This window comes from Emys orbicularis, chromosome 7 (genome assembly GCF_028017835.1).
Source record: "Emys orbicularis isolate rEmyOrb1 chromosome 7, rEmyOrb1.hap1, whole genome shotgun sequence".
Taxonomy (NCBI): Eukaryota; Metazoa; Chordata; order Testudines; family Emydidae; genus Emys; species Emys orbicularis.
The window spans coordinates 131,187,158-131,208,120 of NC_088689.1; the positions used below are offsets into that span (position 1 = coordinate 131,187,158).

The window sequence follows — 20,963 nt, forward strand, 5'->3', positions numbered from 1 at the left end:
GGTGGTTCTGAGTGTGACAGCATGATGGTGGGGAGCTGGAGAGCAAACCGGCATTGCCGTTTACTTGCTGATTTTACAGTAGCAACCTAAGGGAGAACTGAAGAAAAATCCCTGGGCTATTAGCATGCCATCATAGCCTGGAGCTCGGCAGCTGCTGGCATTGTCAAAGGCTGGAGTTTGTCTTTGACCAGCAGTAGCCATCCAGAGTCTTAAAGGTCACCAGTCCATGCAGAGAAGAGTGTGTCTCCAGCTGTAAAAGGCCATGACACCTATATCAGAGACACTAGATCGGTTCTCAATGCAACAACCTGTGGATTCTTAACATGGCTCAGAATTAGCACAGGCCTCTCCCAGAATGGGGGTTGGCTGTTAAAGCTTATCACTTGCCTGTTACCTGGGTGCCTGTGCTGAGAGATGTATAGCCCTGTCCCCAGACTCTCCAGTTCATTGATTTTCCAGGGATTCTGCTCTCTCCCCCGGCGAGGACTCCCATCCCAGCAGATAAAAGCTTCTGGGGACACCCTCCCCGGAGAATGACGATGCTATTTCAAGGTTGGAAGAAGGATCTCCTGGTTCCCAGGAAAGAGGGCACGAACCCAAGCAGTAAGAGCTCTTGGTGGTAAGAGCAGAGCCCGCTCCAATGCTTCCAGTGAGCGCTGGAACGCTGCACGTCACAGGTGGAAACGCAGAAGCCAGGTTCTGAGGGCTGATCCCAAGTGATGTTTGCTATAGGGAAGAATTCCCTGCTCTGGCAGGTGGGCGTCGCTGAAGCACAAGGTTTAGGGGACAAATGTAAAGAAGCCAGTTTGCTCCCCCAAGGCTACACTTACATGGTGCTTTGCAAACCGGTAACAAGGACATCCCACGCCCTAGCCCAAGGAGCTCCTCGTACCCAGAGCCACAGTTCAGAGGTTCTCTCCCCCTCCCCTCTTAGATCTCCTTGAGAGAAAGGAGCAGGGATCTAAAGGAAGAGAGGATGCTGGGCAGATGAGGACAGTACAATGCTGATAGCCAGAAGAGGGGAGAGGATGGGGAAGAACACAGGAAGCAAGGTGCAGCAGGGGAAATGAGAGTAGAACTGCAGGTGAGGGCTGGCGTCTGGGTGAGGACAAGGCTGTAGCAAGAGGCAGGATGGCAATGGGAATTCAAAGAAGAGGTGAGGAAGGGGACACCAGCTGTGGCTTTGGAGCCCCAGTAAGGAGCAATCAGAGGCAGGGAGGCCAGACCCAGGAAGGTGACATTGCAGGCAGGCGGAAGGAAGGTGAATTAGAGCTCGACAAAGCAGCAAGAGAACTTAGCAATTGGCTGTGGGGAGAGGGGACACGTGAAATGACAGCAGGATTATGGGAAGGATTGTGAGTTGCCAATAGAGCCAGGCAAGAGAAGCCGGGGGCAGGGGCTGGGCAGAAAGGTGAGGAGATCTATTCTGGAGGGGTGGAGTTTGAGAAGAAACCAGGGTGGAGAGGGATGAGACAAGTCCCAGAGTGAATGCACAGAAGGGAGAGCAGGGGCACCAGCTAGTGAGAGAAGAGCCAGGATGGATTCGGAGTGTGAGGTCAGTAAGGCAGGGGAGAGCGAGGCGGGATGAAGTGCAGCAGGGGCATTACCAGGGGACACACAGAGGAGTGCTCTGCTGGTGTCACTAGGTGAGGCCAGGTTCATGTTGAGGTGAGATGATCCCAGCTGCAGGAGAAGTCCGGGCAGTGAGACTAATGGCACAGCAAGGTTTTGGCGGCAGAGGGAAGAGAAGAGGCTGCTTGGAGGCAGACAGGAACGTGCCAGCGCTCTAAAACAAGGGGCGACTGTAAAGAACTGTCTTCTGCCAAAATCATTTGTTTTATAGCCTCTGCAGACCCACAATGAGATTGTGCCGCCTGCTCTGGGGGGAAACATTCAAACCTGGAGTCACAGCGACCACCCAAACGCTCGCGAAGTTGGGCCAATGGTTAATCACCCCCACTTAAAAATTTGCCTCTTATTTCGAACCCGAATTTGGCTAGCTTCAACTTCCAGCCATTGCATCTTGTGCTTTTGTCTGCTAGCCTGAAGAGCCCTCTAGTATCAGACACCTCATCCCCACATCGGTACTTCCAGAGTGATCAGGTCACCTCAGATCCTCTCTTTGGTAAGCTGACGAGGTAGAGCTTTGAAGTCTCCCTGTAAGGCAGGTTTTTCAGCCCTCTTCTTTGAAGCTTCTAGGCCGTGAGGAGCGAACTACACAGCAGCTGTTGTGGTTATAGCCCAGTAGTTCAATTCTGTCCAGGCCACTGCCACCTTCAGCACCGGCCAGGGCTAATGGAAGGGACAAGCCTGGAGCGGAATGACAGCAACATACCCACAAGGACTTTGGAGGCTCCTGGGGAAAATGGGGCTGCACGTGTCTGGATTCTCCAAGCCCACCTGTGACATGGACAAGGATGATTCTGGGCCAGACTCCTCATGGCTGTGAACTCGGAGGTCCAGAACACTTGCACCAGGGAGCAATTTGCTCTTTTAGGTTTAGTCTTGTGGGGACCCAAGGCGTCCAAATGGTGCAAGGATGTGCCTAAAACCCTTGTATTTGGGAGTTCTTAAAAGGAGGCACTGCAGGCCAAAGAGGAAAAAGACAACAGAAAGCACAAAGCATCAACTCCAAGGCCAAAGGGGAGATGAATACTATTTGAACTGGATCAGCGGTGTGGAGTCTCCTTATGGCCCATCCTGCCCGTCCCACTGCCCCAGAGCAGCTGCACCCCCAACTCTTGCTGTATCCTCCAGAATTTGAACTTTTTCCTTCTGCTTGCTAAGCTCAGGGCCTTCACCACACTTCATCTGCTGCTGATTTACCAGAAGTGAGAATCTCATTCCCATTTCACGTGGCTATTACTGTGCTGCCACACAAAAGCTCTGTCCAGGAAACAGGGAAGTTCAGAGCAGTAAAGACAGTGAAATGGAACTGGCATAGAGGACAGACAGGAAGCCACCCTCCAATTATGGTTTTGCTGAAACAGAAAACAGTGGTTCGGAGCCCCAAGAATTGTCAGAGAAGTGGCCTTAACACTTGGTTTTGAAGCTAGGTAGTGTGCAGCTCCAGATGCCAATTTCTCCTCTTGTAGAGCAGATCCTAGCCACTCCAGAAGCTCCAAGTCAGAAAGCCAGCCCTGCACACTGCAATCAGGTTTGAGGTTGAGGTTCCCATATACAATAGGCAAATTTGTGCCTTTGCTAACTATTGCTACAGGAATTGGGATATTCCTACGACGCAGACACTGCACAAGAGTATGTTTGGCTTTTGGCAGAGCTTGGTCGGGATACTCTGGATACTTCTATTACAATAGCCCTCCAACTCCTTTCCTTATAAAAGGGATGTGGATAATAAAACAAGCAGAGCAACATGCGGTCACGGAGCGTGTGGGGGGGTCAGGGCCCTGCACCCCCCACTTCCTGCAATTCACCGTGACTCTCAGCCAGCCGGTAACACAGAAGGTTTATTAGATGGCAGGAACACAGTCCAAAACAGAGCTTGTAGGTACAGACAACAGGACCCCTCAGTCAGGTCCATCGGGGGGAGGGGAGCCCAGATCCAGACTCTGGGCCACCCCCCCCCCCCGCGTCTTTTCCAAGCCAGGAGGCCACCTGATCTCTTTGTTCTCCAACACCTTCAGTTGGTACCTTTGCAGGGGAGGGGCCCAGGCCATCAGCTGCCAGGAGACAGGGTGTCGGCCATTTTCTGTGCAGACCCCTGCACACCTGCCCTCTAGGGCTCTGCAACAATCACACACCCTTATCCCACCAACTAGATACTTAAGAAAGGCACAGGGGAAACTGAGGCACCCACACAGTATTCAGAGAAAACATTAAGAACATTCCTATTTCGTCACACATGCCCTGTGGGTAGGCCTGACCATCAGCACCAATGCCTGAGCAGCCATTCTTCTCCAAGAGTTTTCTTGGCTACAATCAGTTAAAGTTGGTGACAGCTGCATATCTTTTTTACCCAACCACACATGGCCACTTTTTGGAAGACAGCTATACAATTTGTGTAAGTTGCCAGACTAACCTTTTGGTGACCTAGGATAGAAACAGGACTTTTCAAACTTTCAAGTGTTTATTCCCGGTTATTCCCAGTTGTAATCAGCCATCCAGAATGCCTTAGTGCAGCAAGGTTCATGGCTGTAGCTCATACGGGCCCTGGAAATCCCACGACGGCCTTTTGATTTTTGGTGGAATGACTGAAGTTGAACTTTTGGAAACTCCTCTTACCCCAGTCTACTTCCCAACTGCCTCGGCCTCCTGGGCCTGCATGTTCCATCTCGGAGCTTTACAAACACCCTCTCCCCCGGAGCGGAATCCATTCTTCCTCGGTTAAACGTACTAGAGAGAGAGGTGGTGGCAGGTGTCAGGAACGAGCATCCCAGACTGAGATTTTAGTTCAATAGGAATATGTCAGGCAGTCGCCTGATACAACACCTAGAGCATAAATAATACAGGCCCAGTTGGACCTAGATTCTGTAGCAAGATTCCTGGATTCTGAGACTCCCTGCTGGGGCAGACTCATCGACCCAAGAGTCGTTTTTAATTAAATGGAAAGTGAGTGGTGGGGGTACAGCAGCCCAGGTCTATTTTAATATTCCATTCAGGTTTGCACTGGCCCCACATTAACTATGTCAAATAACTGAAAAATCCCTAGAGCACTTGGGCAAAGGACAAGAGCTACAGCTCTAGTGCGGACCACATCCAAAGCACAGGCACCGGGGCGATGGCCACATGCAGGCGCGATGGAGGTGTACCCCACAGAGCAAGGGAGGGGAGACTGGGTGGCATGCACACCAGCACAACTGAGATTCAGGTCCGAAGAGGGCAACAGATTAGCTAATTTAGGAACGAAGCTGTCTGCAGGGGGTGCACACAACTATATGCCGTCACAGCGGGATCTGCATCAGAGCTGTGCCCTTCTCACAAACATCTGATGGCAGAGAGGGGATGCTAGGATGAAAATGAGCCTCAGAGCCCCCGAGTGGGAGGGGAATCCCTCAGAAATAAGAGACAGGCTAGTGAGACAAGACGGACAGAACATAAAGGGGAGTGGCACGGCTGTCCCTTTACGCAAGTGCAGCAGGACCATTACGTCTGCTGGCTCCCTAGGCGGGCCACAAACTAGCAACTGCTACCCTAAAATGGTTCCATTTAATTAGGTCACGGCTCCCCATGCAGCACCTTCTCCCACAGACCACTCTCTGGCCTTCTGAGCATGCGGACTTCCGCCTGCACGGAGGGAGACAAGGCTTTCAGCACAGGAGCAGCCAAGACTAGTTCCTCTTCTACGAAGTGTGAGAAGACTCGTGTCAGCCAGCCTGGCTGCTTGGCTTGCATCTCACCCCTTTTCTGCCATTCTTCACATGCCATTGGGTCATGTTGTTATAACCCGTGTGGAGAAGAGGCTGCATTTCCCTACACCCTTACACTAGTGCAAGCATCACCAAATTCAGCTGCAAAGTATGAATGCTCTTTAGAAGGTTAAAACGATCACAAACTGGACTAGAGCACTGATTCCAGAGGAAGGACAGGCAGGTTTCTTGCAGCCCCTTCCAGCCCTCGGATGGAAACAGCTGGTAAGTGGCACTTGGCAGCTAGTGGCATTTACAATATTGGCTAAATCTCAGGCACCTATTTACCAGTCTTCTTAATGCTGTAGCATCCTGGAGCACAATACTGTACGAGCACAATTCCCTTGCAGCATAAGCCACATGCCAATCACAGAACTACAGGTTAGCAGGGACCACAAGGGTCATCTAGTCTAACCCCCTGCCAAGGTGCAGGATTTGTTGTGTTAAACCATCCAAGACAGGTGGCTCCAGCCTCCTTTGGGAAACCTCCAGTGAAGGAGCTTCCACAACCTCCCAGGCCTCTGTTCCACTGTCCTACTGTTCTTAGTTAGGAAGTTTTTTCTGTGCTTTAATCTAAATCTGCTATGCTATGGTTTGAACCCATTGCTTCTTGTCCTGCCCTTGGTAGCAAAAGAGAACAACTTTTCTCCATCTTTTTTGTAGCAGCCTTTCAAGTATCTGAAGACCACTATCAGATTCCCCCCCTCCCCACTTTAATTTCCTCTTTTCCAAACTAACCATACCCAGTTCCTTCAGCCTTTACTCGTATGGCTGCATTCCATCCCTTTGATCATCTTTGTCACTCGCCTCTGGATCCTTTCCAATTTCTGTACATCCTTTCTATACATTGGTGACCAAAGTTAAACACCACTACTCCAGCTGAGGTCTAACCAGCGCTGAATAGAAGGATACTACCACCTCCCGTGACTTGCATGCTATGCTTCTGTTCATGCAACCTAAAATTGCATTTGCCTTTTTTTGCAACAGCATTGCACTGTTGACTCATGTTGAGGCTTTGATCCACCACAACTCCCAGATCCTTTTCAGCAGTGCTGCTGACAAGCCAGTTTTCCCCCAGTCTGTATTTGTACATTTGTTTTTTCTTCCCTAAGCGTAGCACCTCACATTTGTCTTTGTTGAATTTCATTTTGTTGTCTATAGCCCAGTTCTCCAACTTATCAAGATCCCTCTGAATTTTAGCTCCATCCTCCCAAGTATTGGCAACCTCCCCCCACCCCCGCCAGCTTTGTGTCATCTACAAACTTGATCAGTCTGCTCTCTATATCTGCATCTAGGTCATTAATAAAGAGGTTAACAACACCAGACCCAGACCAGATCCCTGTAGAACCCCAGTTGAGACCTCCCACCAACCCGACATCATTCCATTCATAGTTACTCTTTGTTTGCGGTTGTTTAACTAATTATGTATCCACTTAACGGTAGTTCTGTCGAGCCTGCTTTTCTCCAGCTTACTTATCAGAATGTCATGTGGGACTGTGTCCAAAGCCTTGCTGATGTCCAGGTATATTATGTCCACCGCATTCCCCCATTCACCAAACCAGTCACCCTGTCAAAGAAGGAAATCCAGCTGGTTTGGCAGGATTTGTTCTAGGTAAATCCATGCTGGCTGCTAGTGATCACCCTCCATCCTCCAGGTATTTGCAAATGGAATGTTTTATACATGGCTCTCGTAGCTTCCCAGGTATCAAAGTCAGGCTGACTGTTCTGTAGTTCCCTGGCTCCTCCTTTCCCCCCTTTTTAAAGATGGGCACAACGTTAGCCCTTCTCCAGTCTTCTGGGACCTCAGTCATGGCCTTGGCAACGTCACACTCTTCGCCACAGTATCAGTTCAATTTGTAGCATAATCAGAGCTTCAGTTCTGGAAAGACTCCTCATTTCCTTCTGCAGTCAGGTGTTTCAGTCCTGGTCCTGGCAAGCTTTGGACCTGGTTTCTCTTTAGGACATAGAGAATGACAGATGCCCAGCACAGACATGGTAAAACCTCTAGCTACCAAGCACCTCAAAGCAACTGTGAGAAAAAAGTCCCAATACATGGTCACCAACTACAGCATCCACAGATCCCACTGAGTAGCCACACCCATTGGGGAGCTGCTCTTTGCAGTCAGAGCACATTACTGAACTGGCTGCAGCAGCATTTAAAGAGCTAGCGTTTCCTGTGATTCACACAGCCACCAGAAGACCCCGGGGCTGGATTCCTTGCCTCTTAACAGAACACAGCACACCAGGGTCGGTTAATAGACTTAACAAAAGCACAGGCAACGTTTGTTCAGTTTGCTAATCTAGCGTCATGGTGTGTGTGCTCGCGAGTCAATGCCCCAACGCAGACACACTGCATTTTTCTGCAACTTCACTGGCTACTACTCCCAGGAATAGTGTGAAACATGAGCTTCAGGGCACTGTATCTACAGCTCAGTCCACACAGGCACAAGGAGTTAGAGGCAACTTGTGTTGCTTTCTAGACACAAAGCATTCAGCTGGCGAGATCATCGTGCCCTGCTCTGCAAATGCCTAGCAAGTTTGGGACACAGCCTATGCAGAGATGTGGTGGGAAGTGGTTTTCTGTCAACCAGAGACCTGACATCTGACTCTGCCTTTGGACTGGGTCATGGGCCACTAATCACATTATTAGTCTGACAGAAACTCCAGGGCAAACCTCTTGTGCTCCAGCCCCTGGAGAAGCCCACACACTGGCCAAGTGTCACATATGCAACATTTCCTTCTAGGATGCCCCAGTGGAAACACCTAAAGGGTCATCCTGGTGTTCAACCTTTAGGTGTCCCGCTCAGGTGCCCTTCCCCTTCCTCCACTACACATCGGCATTACTCTGCTCTCCACGCTGGCTGCACCTGGAACAACTGGGATTAGCCGCTTGAAGTGCTCTTGGCCCACTAGGAACAGTCCATGTTTCCCCGGCTGCTGCTGCCGCTGTGGCTAAGTGTTTTGTTGCCATGACCACATGGCCAGAGGATTAGATAGTCAAGTGCAGTTGTTTCCTCAGTTTAGACCTTCCCCAGGAACCAGCCTCCAGCTGTACAGACAAGAGCATTTCTGGCAGCATGGTCAGCTAGTGGACTCCAGCCGCTCCCGTGAGGACACTCCAGCCAAGTGTCTGTTCGTAAGGGGCCAAGGGAAAGGGCTTCCTCCTTGCTCCACTCTCACATATGCCCCTCTCCCTCCAGCACAGTGATGCTGGATGGACAGGTCAGTGGGTAGGGTGTTGGCCTGGGCCATGGGAGACCTGGGGCAAGTCACCTAGCTTCTCTGTACAATGGGGCTAGTCATGTTCTCCCATCTCACAGGGCGGTGTAGGGATAAATACACTGATGAGTGGGAAGCACTTTGAGATCTACTAATGAAACACACTATATAGGAAATAATAATATTGCCTATTTTGCATTCAAATGTATGTTCCCCCCCGTCCCCAGGTAGAACTTCAGCTGGAGATTGTGATAGACCCTCTGTGACTGGATGTGACCTGGATTCACGTAGCCAGAGAGGAGGCACTAGCAGTGCTGAGTGGGGTGATACAATCCCTTCCTCACCCCAGCCATGTCAGTCTCTAATTAGGACCATGCTCCCAGCTCGCCCAGGAGTGATCAGCTCAATCCCTGGAGAAGGACGGAAGGCTGTGGATGGACCAAGAGGTGGCTGGATTCAGCAGAGAAGTGGGAGCTGGAGTAGTGTAACTGCTGTCCTGCCAACTGCACCCCTTTCCTAGGGTCACCCAGCCACGAGCTTACAGCCGGCTTTCGGGGACACATGGGTGGAGAGGAAATCCAAGCTGCTTCTGTATCAAGGGAAGCACATCTCTACTCTGTGCTGGAGCTGCTGGGAGCCTGTATATTCCAATTGTCCAAGGGAATGAGAGTCCAACTCAGCCCATTACACACAACTGTCTCTACGAGGCAGCCAGGGCTGGAGCCAGTATGAACAGGACTTGTCACGTTAGAAGAGCTGTGCTCAGAGTTCCTGGGGAAGTCACGGATCAGCGTAACGACGAGCTGGAAGACTCTAGGAAGGGGAGGAATGTTCCTAGTGGAAATCTCGGTATACTTCTGCTTGGTCCCAGTTAACGGCATGAGACTGCCACCCCTTCTTGGGCACTGTTTATCAGGGCAGAGAAAGAGCTACCAGCAGGGCCTATGGATGGACAGAACAAACTTTACCCTACTGGCTGCTACTGCCTCTCCCCAGCCATCTCTCGGGACCCCAGAATCCAGCACGACTCTCTTGGATGTTCACCCCGAGTGGGAAAGGCATCCTAACCAGACAGACTCAGAGGGACATTAGCTGCACTGGCTTCTGCTAAATCCTGAACACTGGGGTCCTGCTGTCATCCCTCCCCGGGGTCACTTTTCCTTCCCCCACCTTGTTTCTCTTCCTTCCCCTCTTATAAGACAGAGGCAAAAAGTCTGGCTGAGTTGCCAAGACAGCGCCTCCTTTCACAGCAGACTGGGAGCCTGTGACTGGAGAGGCAGCTTAGCCGTGTCAGTGAGGGGCTACGCTGGGCCTGTTACTCGAGCAGTGAGTTTGCAAGCAAAAGCAGCTATCAAGAGACAGAAGCTGCATTTCTCTTTGCTATTCCCCTGCCCTCCTTGGACCATTATCTTCCCGGCGTTTGAGCCTGTTCATTCCAAGACAGAACGGCGGCAGCAGCAGCTCAAGAGAATCGAAATGACTGCCTGCGGCGCAGAGAGGACCCTTCAGACTAGCTACGGAGACGGCCAGTGATTTCTCTCTGTAACACAGACTCCACACACACACCAAGTGCAATTAAAGGCTCTACCTGTTTTCCTTCAGTTTCTCTGGATTGAGGAGAGGTCAATACAATTTAAATGGCGGCTGTTGTGACAGGAGTCACCAGCGACAACTCAGCAGGAAACCCCACGTAATCGTGAACAAGGGCTTAACAACATCTTCTTTCTCACTGGCCCTCAACACACAGAGTCGGCGCTGCAGGCTCCTCTCCATCCCTCGCTCCCCAGACTCCCCTGCCTAGTACCCCAGCTCACTGGTGCTGCACAAAGCAGTGATCAGACTCCAGAGGCTGCTGGAATGCTCTTCGTTATGGAAAGCAACTCACTTGGTTTTAGCCCAAGTTTTAGCCTGTGTCCTGGCTAATCTCCTGGCTTCCCTGGGTTCTCACCACGCCCCCCTGCACTGTGGGAACGCACAGGCTCAGAGCCCCTGCGCTGTGCAAGCCTGACTGCCCGCTCTTCGCGATTACATCTTCCTCTGTCGGGGCGCCCAGGGGTTCAGGGGAACAGACTCGGATGTCAATGGGTGCAGTTCAGTTGGAGCAGGTCCCCACTCCCCCGCCTCCACATGACACTTCGCTTCAAGTCTCCTGTGCACGTACTGAACACTTGCTTCCAAGCACAGAGCACACTTCCAGCACCGGGAGAGCTGAGCATGCAGGAGGGAGAGACCAGAGACCCTGTACTTACTGAATCAGCGGGGCCGAGACCGGCGCGCAGTTCATGTCAGGTGGGACCGCCACCACCAGTTCTGCCTCCGCACACTTACGTTATTTGTGCATATGGACTGAGGCAAGAATCACCGGGAGCATTTCTCTGGCCTGTATTATACAGATAATGGCCCCCTTCTGAGCTTCAGTCTATGAACCCACTGCACACCAGGTCTTCAGAGCAGCATGCTCCCTATACCCGACCTTCATTTTGCTAAGAAATGGTCTGCTTTGGTGCACCTCACCTGGGTTTCGGGACCTCCAGTGGGCTGCTTCCAACCCTCAGGAAGGTGTCAGAATGGTTTGAGGAGGAGGAGCTAGAGGACTTTGCTTCCTGGTAAGGCGGTCTGTCTTCAGACTGTGGGGTCCGGCTCCAGAGCACCGTTTGGGGAGAGGATGTGCGGCTCTTCCTCCTGCAGGACAACAGGAGCCCTGGGTGAGAAGTCAGCTTCCCCATGCAGGAAGCCATTCCATGTCAGGGCAGAGATTCTGCGCCCCCCCCCTACAGAGATTCAGCTCCCGCCGAGCCCAGGAGGACAAATTAGTCAGGTGTAACTGCACCAGCAGAGTCTGCCAGACAGATGTGCCCTGCCCCTAGCATCTGCTGAGCTCTCGCCCCCCCGAGCCAGCTCACACTTCTGGAGTGCGGCACGTCAGAGAAGAGAGGGAGCAAGAGGCCATTCTGGCCCATCGCCTGGGGCCAGGGCAGGATCGGCCCATACGGGCACATTCTAATGTTCTGTCCCATCTAATTTTAACATGCCCCAAGCGCCAGGCCTCCCAGCATGTCTCTGGGGAAAGACGACTCCAGTGAACACCCACAGACGCGTGCAGTGCTGTCATGAAGGGTATGTCTGCACTGCAATGAAACACTTGCAGCTGGATCGTGGCAGCTGACTCGGCCTGCAGGGCTGTAAAATTGACGTGTAGACATTTGGGCACAGGGACCCCTCCCTCCTCGTGGGGACCCAGAGCTTGGGCTGCAGACTGAGCCCAAACGTCTATGCTGCAATTTTACTTCCCTAAGAGCCGGAGTCAGCCAACGCAGGCCAGCGGTGGGGGTTTCACAGCAGTGTAGACATACCCAGGTGAATAAAACTGTGTAAGCAGCTGGAGGGGAGGGATCTGAGAGGACAGAACCTCTGCGTCCCTTCAATCTTTCTTGACAAGTCAGCCAGCTGTGCCAGGCCTCTGATCGCTGTCACTCCTCCATTTGGGGCCCCCACTGAAGGGTGCAGTCACATCACAGCTCTAGAGACAGGGCTGCTCTCTCTACATGGCTGGCATGTCTCTGCATTGACCCTCTTCTAGTCATACCACACTCCAAACTCCTGTACAGTTTTGCTGCCCACCATCACCTCCTGGCTGAAAGCCATTACTGCTTCCCTTACATGCCTGCCAATGGAGGGAGAGTTATGAACTGATCCCCCAGCCTTGCAAGTCAATCAGGGTTCTCCTCAGACACCAAGGATTTTCTGGGAGGAGCACTAGCTCCGTTCTCCCAAACTACAAGCAGTTGGCCAAAGCCCGCTCTAGCCCTTACCCTCTTGCTGGCACTGCAGTGTTGTCCTCAGTGCAAACCAGCAGAGCTAATGAAATGCCCAATATGGTGACAAGAACTGGGGCAGGCAGAGCCCTGAAGGAAGGTTTTAAATCCAAGGCCCCCTACAAGCTAGTGTAGCCATCCTGGCCTCCAGAGAGACCACAAGTACAGACACCTGAGACTCCACAGCTAAACCCAGCTCTGTGTACAGAGGAGGAGAACACTATGTCCTCCCTTCACCCCGCAAGGGCTTGTCTGCACCACGGGGGCTGAGGTGCCCCAGCAATGCTGCTGTACAGCCATGGAAGGGTTTTTCCAATGCTGGAGGAACTCCACCTCCCGAGAGGCAGTAGCTAGGTGGAGAAGAATTCTTCTGTCGACGGAGCTGTCTCTACGCTGGGGTTAGGCAGGCACAGCGACAGTGCTCAGTTTTTTCACACCTCTGAGCAAGTATTTATGTTGATCTAAACGTTTAGTGTAGACCAGGCCTCAAATGTCCCACCCCTCAGCTGCTAACGACGTGTTATGGACCTCAGGTCAACACTCTGACAACATTCCTCCCTGCGTAACCTGCAGGGATCTCAGTGTCTACCTAAGCAAGGAGAGCCTGCGCGTTTGGCAGAACGCATGTACATGGAATTGTTTGGCACCCACAGCAACGCCCCAGCCCCCCGGCACCCACAGTAAGTGAGTGAAGCAAAAATACACAAGTGTGAGTCAACCCCACAAGAACAGCAGCTGTTTCCTCCTCTAGCCTTTCCAATGCATCCTGGCTAGTCCATGTTTTGCTTCAACAGGAAGCGCCAGGGGGAGGAACAATGCTATTCAGGTTTTGAGTCTGTGGCCTACCATTGTGGGTCCTATGAAGTACTGGCCATTACCCAGAGCCCTGGGGTGTGGGGACTGCTTTGTACTTGTCGCGGTTGGTTCGCTGTGGACAGACAGTCGCTCATGTTAGAGGTGACCCTGCACTAGGTCAGGTATGCAAGTGCGTTGTTTCAGCCGTCTCATCCCTGCTCTCATGGTCCCCAGGTTCGTTAAACATTTCCCTGCACAAGCTATGAGGAAGCCTGGGCTGCCAGAAGCGTGCCGCAGGTTACTCTCCCCCAGAGCATTTCCAGATGCCCCAAGCACAGCCCAGATTTAATTTAAAATAATTGCGGCACAAAGTAGCATCGCTGCTTGCGTTTAGGGAGAGGAGAGAAAGAAATTAAACTCAGAGGGGCAACCCCAGAGAAAGGCTCTGAAATCCCCAAACCCAGCTGCCCCTACAATAGTGAGTCTGCCAGATACAGCCCCTTTCCTGACCCCAGTTTCACCACTGTGGCTTCACATCAGCCACAGGGGTAACCAGACCTAGGAGAGACTCTCTCCTGTCACTTTTAAGGAGGAGTGGTTAGGGTTTTGCAATCTTTTTTGGAGCCATCTCCAAGAGCAGTAACCAACTGTCTGGCCAGCTTCAGCCCCCAGGCCAGTACTTGGCTTTATAGTGACGGCTATTAGCTTGGGCAGCCCCTGTACAAGGTTAACCCTGGCTCCAGCTGGCACCTCCACACTGCGGAAGAGGGAGGAGACGCCAGCTGGGTGCACGGGGAGCGAGGACTGCTCCAAGAAGTCCTGCTTTTGGAGTGATCATTCTTCTCCCAAGTCCCCTGGGAGATGCAGAGTCACTAATGGGAAGTAAGAAAGCCACTCCATGTATGGAACCACTGGGTCAAACGGACCCGCAGCTCCACAGCAGGCAAGACTGCAAGAAACAACAGGCTTTGATGTGATTTAAGTGCATTTCAGAAACAAACAAAGCAGGCCCAGGCCATGCGGCCAGCTGCTCTGTCCTCAGATCATGGGCCAGGCTATAGGCGAAGGCCTCCCGCGGAAGCGCACGGCAGCCCCTCACGGCAGAAGCATTCTCAGTACCTCCTGGAACAGAAGGCCCTGGAGCTCTGTAGCACGGGCCCGGGTTAGTGCTACAGCTGAATTCCTTCCTTCGCTCTCTGCAGTGTCCTGCTGGTGCCTGTGCCACATGGAGTGGGCGCTCAGCGAGGGGATGGCAACTCCCTGCTCAATACGCCACCTTCTGAGCACTGCACAAGGCAACAGCTTGAACCTGCCCCTGCCTGCTATGCCCTGGCCAGGTGCTTGGGTGGCTTCTTACCAAGCGGCCTGGGTCTGTGCGCCAGCTGGCATCAGCTCCACAGCCTCAGAGGTGAAGCTCCCAGCTGCTCCTGGTGAACTCTCCAGCACTAGGGAGAAGTCACTGCTCAGGCTCGTGGTGCTGCCCCGATCCCTCTGCTCTGCAAGAAGGAAGACAGGAGCAGACTGAAACCAAGCCTGAGAGCCTTTGATTAGCCGCATCCCCATCCTACTTCCCACCCCCATCCTTGCTGGTGCCCGAGGGCTTCACGCGTGTGGAGTGGAGAACGAAACGAACAGCTCGTGGCACTTCCCCCAGAAACCCATTCAGCCCCGAGCTCTGCACTCGACCCAGGGGAGTGGCTGGCGTTCCGGGACAGCACTCACTGAGCATGCAGATTTCTTCCACCGTGAAGCCAGGCAGCAGGCTCTTCCTCCTGGGGGGGAATGGGAAACGGTTACACAGGATCAGAACTACGGGACGTCTGCTGCCATCCTGCCAGGCCAGGCCAGTGGAGAGGGGCCCGTGCAGTTTAGGGATCTCAGAGCACTAACTGACCCTCGACCTGTTCCCAGCCCGCATGCCCGCTGCCTTCTGTCACAGCAGCAAAGGACGGCAAATAGAATGGGGCTTGTCCCTCTGCTCGCCTGACCCGTGATAGAACTGGTGTTTGCAGTGCTGTGGGTCCCAACGTTCCCCTTCCAGAGGAGCCGACACAGAGCAGTCCCTGGCTGGGGTGATGGTAACGGACGTGCTTCTACCCCCAACTCCCAGCTGGGGTGGGAAGGGAGGAGAGCGCTCAGCTCCTGCAGCTTGGAGGGACCCGGCAGAACTCTATGCAGAGAGGTTTAGTTAAAGCTGTTAGAAGCCTCCTCCAGGGAGGGGCTGGATTCCTGCCATCCCTACACACCGAGGGGCTATTGTCCAGCCCTCTCTGCTCCCCCGAGGCCCTTCTCTTACAGCAGCACAGACGGGACTTGCTGCGTGGCCAGAAGGCGAGTCAGAGCCCTCTCGGCCATTGACTCAGCCGGGCTAATGGACCCCACAGACACTTCATTCAGCTGAGAGCACATTTCAGCCTGGGAAGCTTTTCCGAGCGTGACGTGCGCACCTCACAAGCCTTGGCCCCATTCTTCAGCCTTCTGAGTGCAGAATAAATTAAGGGAAATTGGGCCAGGACACCAGGGCTTCCATCTCCCCATGGTAACAGCACTAACGAGTTGCTTGGCTCTTTAGTCCAGGCAGCAGCCAGCACAAGCTCCTTACCTCTGCAGCTTCACAGCAGAGAACTCCTCAGAGGTGATGTGCTTCAGAAAATTGAAGCAGAAAAAGAAAATCTGCGCAAAGGGAGAGAGAAGAGAAGCTTGAGAAGAATTCACAGGGGCTGCAGCCTCTTATTTTAATGGGGGGAGGATGCTGAGGGGAGGGGGCAGCAATGCACCTGCAGCTACCACCAGAGAGTTCAGCGTTAGTCAGAGTCACGTTTTGGGCCTTCTGTTTCAGAGCCCTCTGCTGGCTTGCCCTGGATCTGAGTGTGGAAGCCCCCCCCAGGTGTGGTACCACCATCCTTCCCTGGCCAAGGAAGGTTCCCTTGCCCACCGAACGGGCCAGCTGGGCGAGTGCATGTCAGAAAGCTCTTAACCAAGGACCTTCACACAAGGCCCACCCCAGTCGAGAAGGGCCAGGACAGGTCCTGTGTCTTTGCCAATGCAGCACCAGAGGGTGAGGGTCACCCAGCAGCAGAACAGGGACGCTCAGGAGAGCAGTGACCTCCCCAACACCAAGTATCACGGCACAGTCTGCTCTCTGATCTGGCTGTGCCCCACACAGCTCCCACCGCCCGACACAAATGTCTCTTGCCAGAATGACAGCAACAGGACAGCTTATCTGCAAGGATCACAAGCCTCAGGACTGTGGGGCATCAGCCCACAGCTCTGACAGCTAACTAGCAGCTATGAACCCCCCGGTGCCAGAGCGCCCCGCAGAGAGGCGTGCGGGTTAGCCACCCAGTTTGTGAACAACTTCTCAACTACGTTTTGGCACTCTGAATTCAGAAGCCTGAAGCGTCCCTTCTCAGAGCTGAAGCGAACCGTTCTATCTCCGGGCACGTTGTCCGAGATGAGGTACGGAAGGCCCTGCTGCACTGACAGCGGACACATCAGGATTACAAGATCTAATCCGCCCACATGCAGTCCTTGGGCCCTGGGACAGCGTTCCTTCACGGAAGGAAGGAGCAGACACAAGGTACAGTCCTAATACCGCCAAGGCCTGGCTACAATGGATGCCCAGCCAGGTCAATGAGACGCCGAGCTGCAAAGACTGCTGCTACCTTGAGCCTGCTGCCTAGCGGCAGAGTACTGCACTCAGGCCCTGCTTGCCTACTGCCTCCTGCAGGGCCACTCACCTCTTCTCCTTTACTGAGCCGATCAACCAACATGTGCCTGGAAAGAGAGCAAGGGAAAGGAGATCACAAAGTAGGAACGAGAACGAGCAGTGAAGGACCAGGCCATGAGCTGTCAGGCACAGGCAGTGGCCATAGGCGTCGGGCAGAACCTGCACAAGCCCCTCCCACCCAGCAAGGCGGCAAGCAGCTCAAAGCAGATGTGCCAAGTCCACCGAGGAAAGCCATCCCCTCAACCCAAGCAGGTCACCCCCTAACCAGACCATGAGAGGGCCCCTCTGAGAGCCTGCCCAGCCCTGGGCAGTATCTGCACCTCTCCGCGAACCTACCCGAAAAGGAACCAGTCATAGGCCACTGTCAGGTAAAGAATCTCCGCAGGCTCCAGCGAGGCATGGATAAGCCCATCCTGGAAAGGAAAGAGGAGGGAAGCCTCAGGGATGCAGCAACCACTAGAACTGGGGCTGAGGGTGCAAGCCCCACTGGGAACTGCCAAGGAGAGCATCTCCCAGCACCACAAAGGGGGACGTCCAGCTGGCTCTGCCCCCCCTCCAGGTGCGGACCAGCCCCCATCTCCGTTACATGGCATCTCACGTTTCTCACCAGGCTGCAAGTGCAGATGCAGCCCTAATGCAGAGCTGCAGGTGCCTTACCTTGCCCCCTGGGAATACTGGGCCTCAGTACAGGCCAGCACACCAGGCTGTGCCTCCAGAGCCCATTCCCACACCCCTCTCCAGGCGCTGCTCTGGTAGCTAGGAACAGCGACTGCTCTTCACCCTCTTTGGGTCACATGGCTGCTCAGCCACCCCCAAGCTGTCACTCCCCGAGGCGCAGCACCTCCATTCCGTACTCACGGCCCACAAGGAGAGGCGCAGGAGGGCGACGAAGAGAGGGGTTCGGTCCCAGCCGGATATACAGTGTACCAGAAGCCCGCTGTCATCTGCTCCAGGGGCGGGAAGGAGAGGGAGAGAGAGAGAGCTTTGTAAGGAGAATGGAGGGTTACTTGCACTATCCCTGTGATTCACTGCATGCCTCCCCCCTGCAGCACCGAGGGCTGTTTGCAGGGGAGGGAAGGGGGAGCACAGCTGGCCTTACTAGCTAGAACGTCCTCTTGGGAGAGGGCTGTCTCCAGAATGAAGGACTTGGAAGGTCCCTGGATTCAGCATGTCATGCCAAACTGCTGCAATCCTAGTCTCCCCAGCTGCTAGGAGTAAGGAATCCCCATGGCAGGTACCAGGCGGCCCACAGCCTAGAGCTGCCCGGTTACACCTCCCCAGCCCCTCACCAATCAAAGCACCAAGCCTGCCTGGGGTGAGCATTTCCATCCTTTTCCCAGTCTGAATGAGCTAGACCTCGGCTCCAGGAGCAGCAGGTCCCCTTTCACCCCAGAGATGTGACAACATCTCCACAGAGCAGAGTGGCCAAGAACAGGCCACCACCACCTCCATTATATAGATACAGGGCATAGGCCATGTGGCAGCAGCACACAACTTGGCTGCTAAGTCACCCCTGGCTCCTCCTAGGCTGTGAGGGTGTTGGCAGCGATCTGATGGATCTAACTCTGCGAGTGTTGAGTGCAGTGTCTGACACTGCTCTAGATCTACATGCCACCAGCCCAGAGCTGAGGGGCTTGGCAAGAAGAGAATGAAAATGAAACAGATAAAAGGAGACCCTTTTGGAGCCCCTTCTGAGGCCAAACCCAGAGAAACGGCCCCAGCAAGACAAGAACAGCAGGCTTTTCCCTTCAGCTTCTACAAACCCGTGTCTTCGTGCACAGCTTTCAAAAGCACCAGAGTGACTTGGAGCCCATCTCATCGCACCAGGGAGGCTCAGAGCTGGGCTCTAAGTCACTTTGGGGGACAATGGGACCTTGGCCTTTGACAATTTGATTTTTACATAATCAGCCGCCCAGCCAGTGGGGAAGGAGAGGCCTCGTCCAAGGGTTGGGATTTTCCTGGGTAACAGGACTCCCCTTTGAGTACTGAAGTCCAGGACAACACCCCACAAGGGGCAGGAAGAGAAAGTCACGTTCTCTAACAGGTCTGGCGAGTGGCAGTGTTAGTGCCCTGGAGAAAGCCCATACGCTCTGGCCACAGAGCCAGCTGGGAGTGCAGAGAAGGAGCAAACCTACCGTCCCCATTGATGAGTGAGATCAGCAGCTTCAGGTAGTTCTGTGTCTGTTGCACCAGGTCCCAGCTCTGTGGAGAACAGGAGGTGAGGCCCTGCATACAATTAACCACTGACCTGCAGCCTAGGGAGCCTGCTCTCCTCTTTCCATGGCCGAATGCAGGAAGAGGGCGCTAGGGCTAAGACAATCCCATGGCAATGTCCAAGGGGGCAGTCCTCCCCCTCCCTATCCGGCCTCCCACTGGCGTGCCAAGGGGCCAGCCGTGCAGTCCAGGAGACCCTGCCGACAAGGCAGAGATTGGGACCAGGGGTTTGGCAATGAAAGCAATTCTACTGCTCACAGGACTTCCCCAAGAAGCTGTTCAAACCTCCGCGAACAGGTTCTTTTGACTAAAGGGAGGACACAGAACCCATTTTGCCATCACAGCAGCAAGGTGGACCAAGCTGCATAGGAAATACAGACATTCTGCTGAGCTCTCCCTGGGCCACAGTATGTTCAGGACGACAACCCAGAGCCAAAGAACTCCCTACTGAGTGCCGACCCATTTCTGCCAAAACCTCAAAGGCGTATGGGGAAGGGTGACTGAGCGGTGGTGTTCCAGCTGCCGCGCGCGCTGGGACAGGCAAGCCGTGGTGAGGAGAGCCTCCCCTGTGACTGGCGTGCTCTGCCTGCAAGGCTCAGACAAGCCTGTCGAAGTGACTCCCTCCCCTTGCTCCACAGACAGGTAACAGACTCCTGGAGCCACGGCATTCCCAGCAGTAGCACAGGAGGGTGGCTAAATCCAGAGAGCTCAAATGCTAAAGGGTCACGGGAAGCAGATATTTTACCTCCCTAAACAAAACCCTTCCAGTGCCCTATTAGCACGATCACAGCCCATCAGCATTTGGCCATCAAGCGGTGACTGACTGCAGGGGGCTCTGCCTCTTCGGCAGCCTGCACTCACCACCCCAGCAAGGCTGCGTTTGGGGAAGGCATGGAAGGTGCAGGCAACTGAGCCTTCTAATCTTCCCCACTGCCAGTGAATGAACGGAGTCTCCTCTCAGCCCTGCTCCAGCAGCAGCAGACAGAACACGGCAGTAGCACCCGAAAGCGCTCGGTGATGGTCAGATGTACAAAGACACCTGCCCTGCTCTGCAAAGCCTGCAATCTCAGAAACAGGTAAGTGGAGGAAAGGGACACACCATCTATATATATCCAACCCCAATATTCTATGATTCATATGCCTAGGGGGCAGGGGCACATGTCCTCCCAACATTTTAGGTTGGGCCTTTCACCTGCTCTCCCCCGAATCTTGTCAGGATACCTGGGGTGAGCGATTCCCAGAGTGCCGGGTATTCTGATGAATAGAGTCGGCTGTGCTCCAGGGCATCTGTGCTCTGACTGGCTCCGCTCTGAGATTGCTGGTTACTTTTGATTCATGTTGTTTATGTTGGTATTTTAATATTTTCGTTGCTGATCCTTTGACAAATAATGGCACCAACTTTGAGAGGCTGAGAGAGCCTCTTAGTTTTCCAGGGTGAGCAGTGGAGGATGGAGTGTGCCAGGCGCTTCCGTACTACAACTTGCCATGGAAAACCGGAGCGGCTGAGGGAGCTGCGGAAGATCAGGAAGCGAAGTGGGACAGCCTGTAGTGCCGCTGCGCTCTAATGCAGCGTGGAAATGCCAGCGCTAAGGAAGCCGTGGGAGCCTCAGCGGTAACTCGCGCTGCTGCTGCAGTAGTGAATGAGGGGAGCACACGGGTCAGGTGGAGAGTTGTCCATGTTCCTGTCTGAACTGACTACAGACACCGCTGCAGGTCTGAACCAAGAGCACGGACTCACCTGGCACCGTGAAGGGCAGAAGGAAAGAAGCCCTGGCTGATAATCTTTCAGTAGCAAGTGAAATCTGTCCAGAAGTGCCACGGAAG

The 20,963-nt window shown here is 53.7% G+C and overlaps 1 protein-coding gene across 2 annotated transcripts in view; it reads right to left on the bottom strand.

The window, feature by feature from the left end:
* MTMR14 (myotubularin related protein 14) overlaps window positions 1-20,963 on the bottom strand; it is a 65,687-nt gene that overhangs the window by 5,967 nt on the left and 38,757 nt on the right. For both annotated transcript variants that reach the window (XM_065408706.1, XM_065408705.1), the window contains exons 10-17: window positions 19,061-19,127; window positions 17,784-17,869; window positions 17,262-17,338; window positions 16,936-16,972; window positions 15,798-15,868; window positions 14,918-14,967; window positions 14,553-14,691; window positions 11,100-11,267 (exon numbers count right to left, since the gene is read on the bottom strand). In XM_065408706.1, the coding sequence (XP_065264778.1) occupies window positions 11,100-11,267; window positions 14,553-14,691; window positions 14,918-14,967; window positions 15,798-15,868; window positions 16,936-16,972; window positions 17,262-17,338; window positions 17,784-17,869; window positions 19,061-19,127 (695 nt within the window). The remainder of the gene's footprint in view (window positions 1-11,099; window positions 11,268-14,552; window positions 14,692-14,917; window positions 14,968-15,797; window positions 15,869-16,935; window positions 16,973-17,261; window positions 17,339-17,783; window positions 17,870-19,060; window positions 19,128-20,963) is intronic.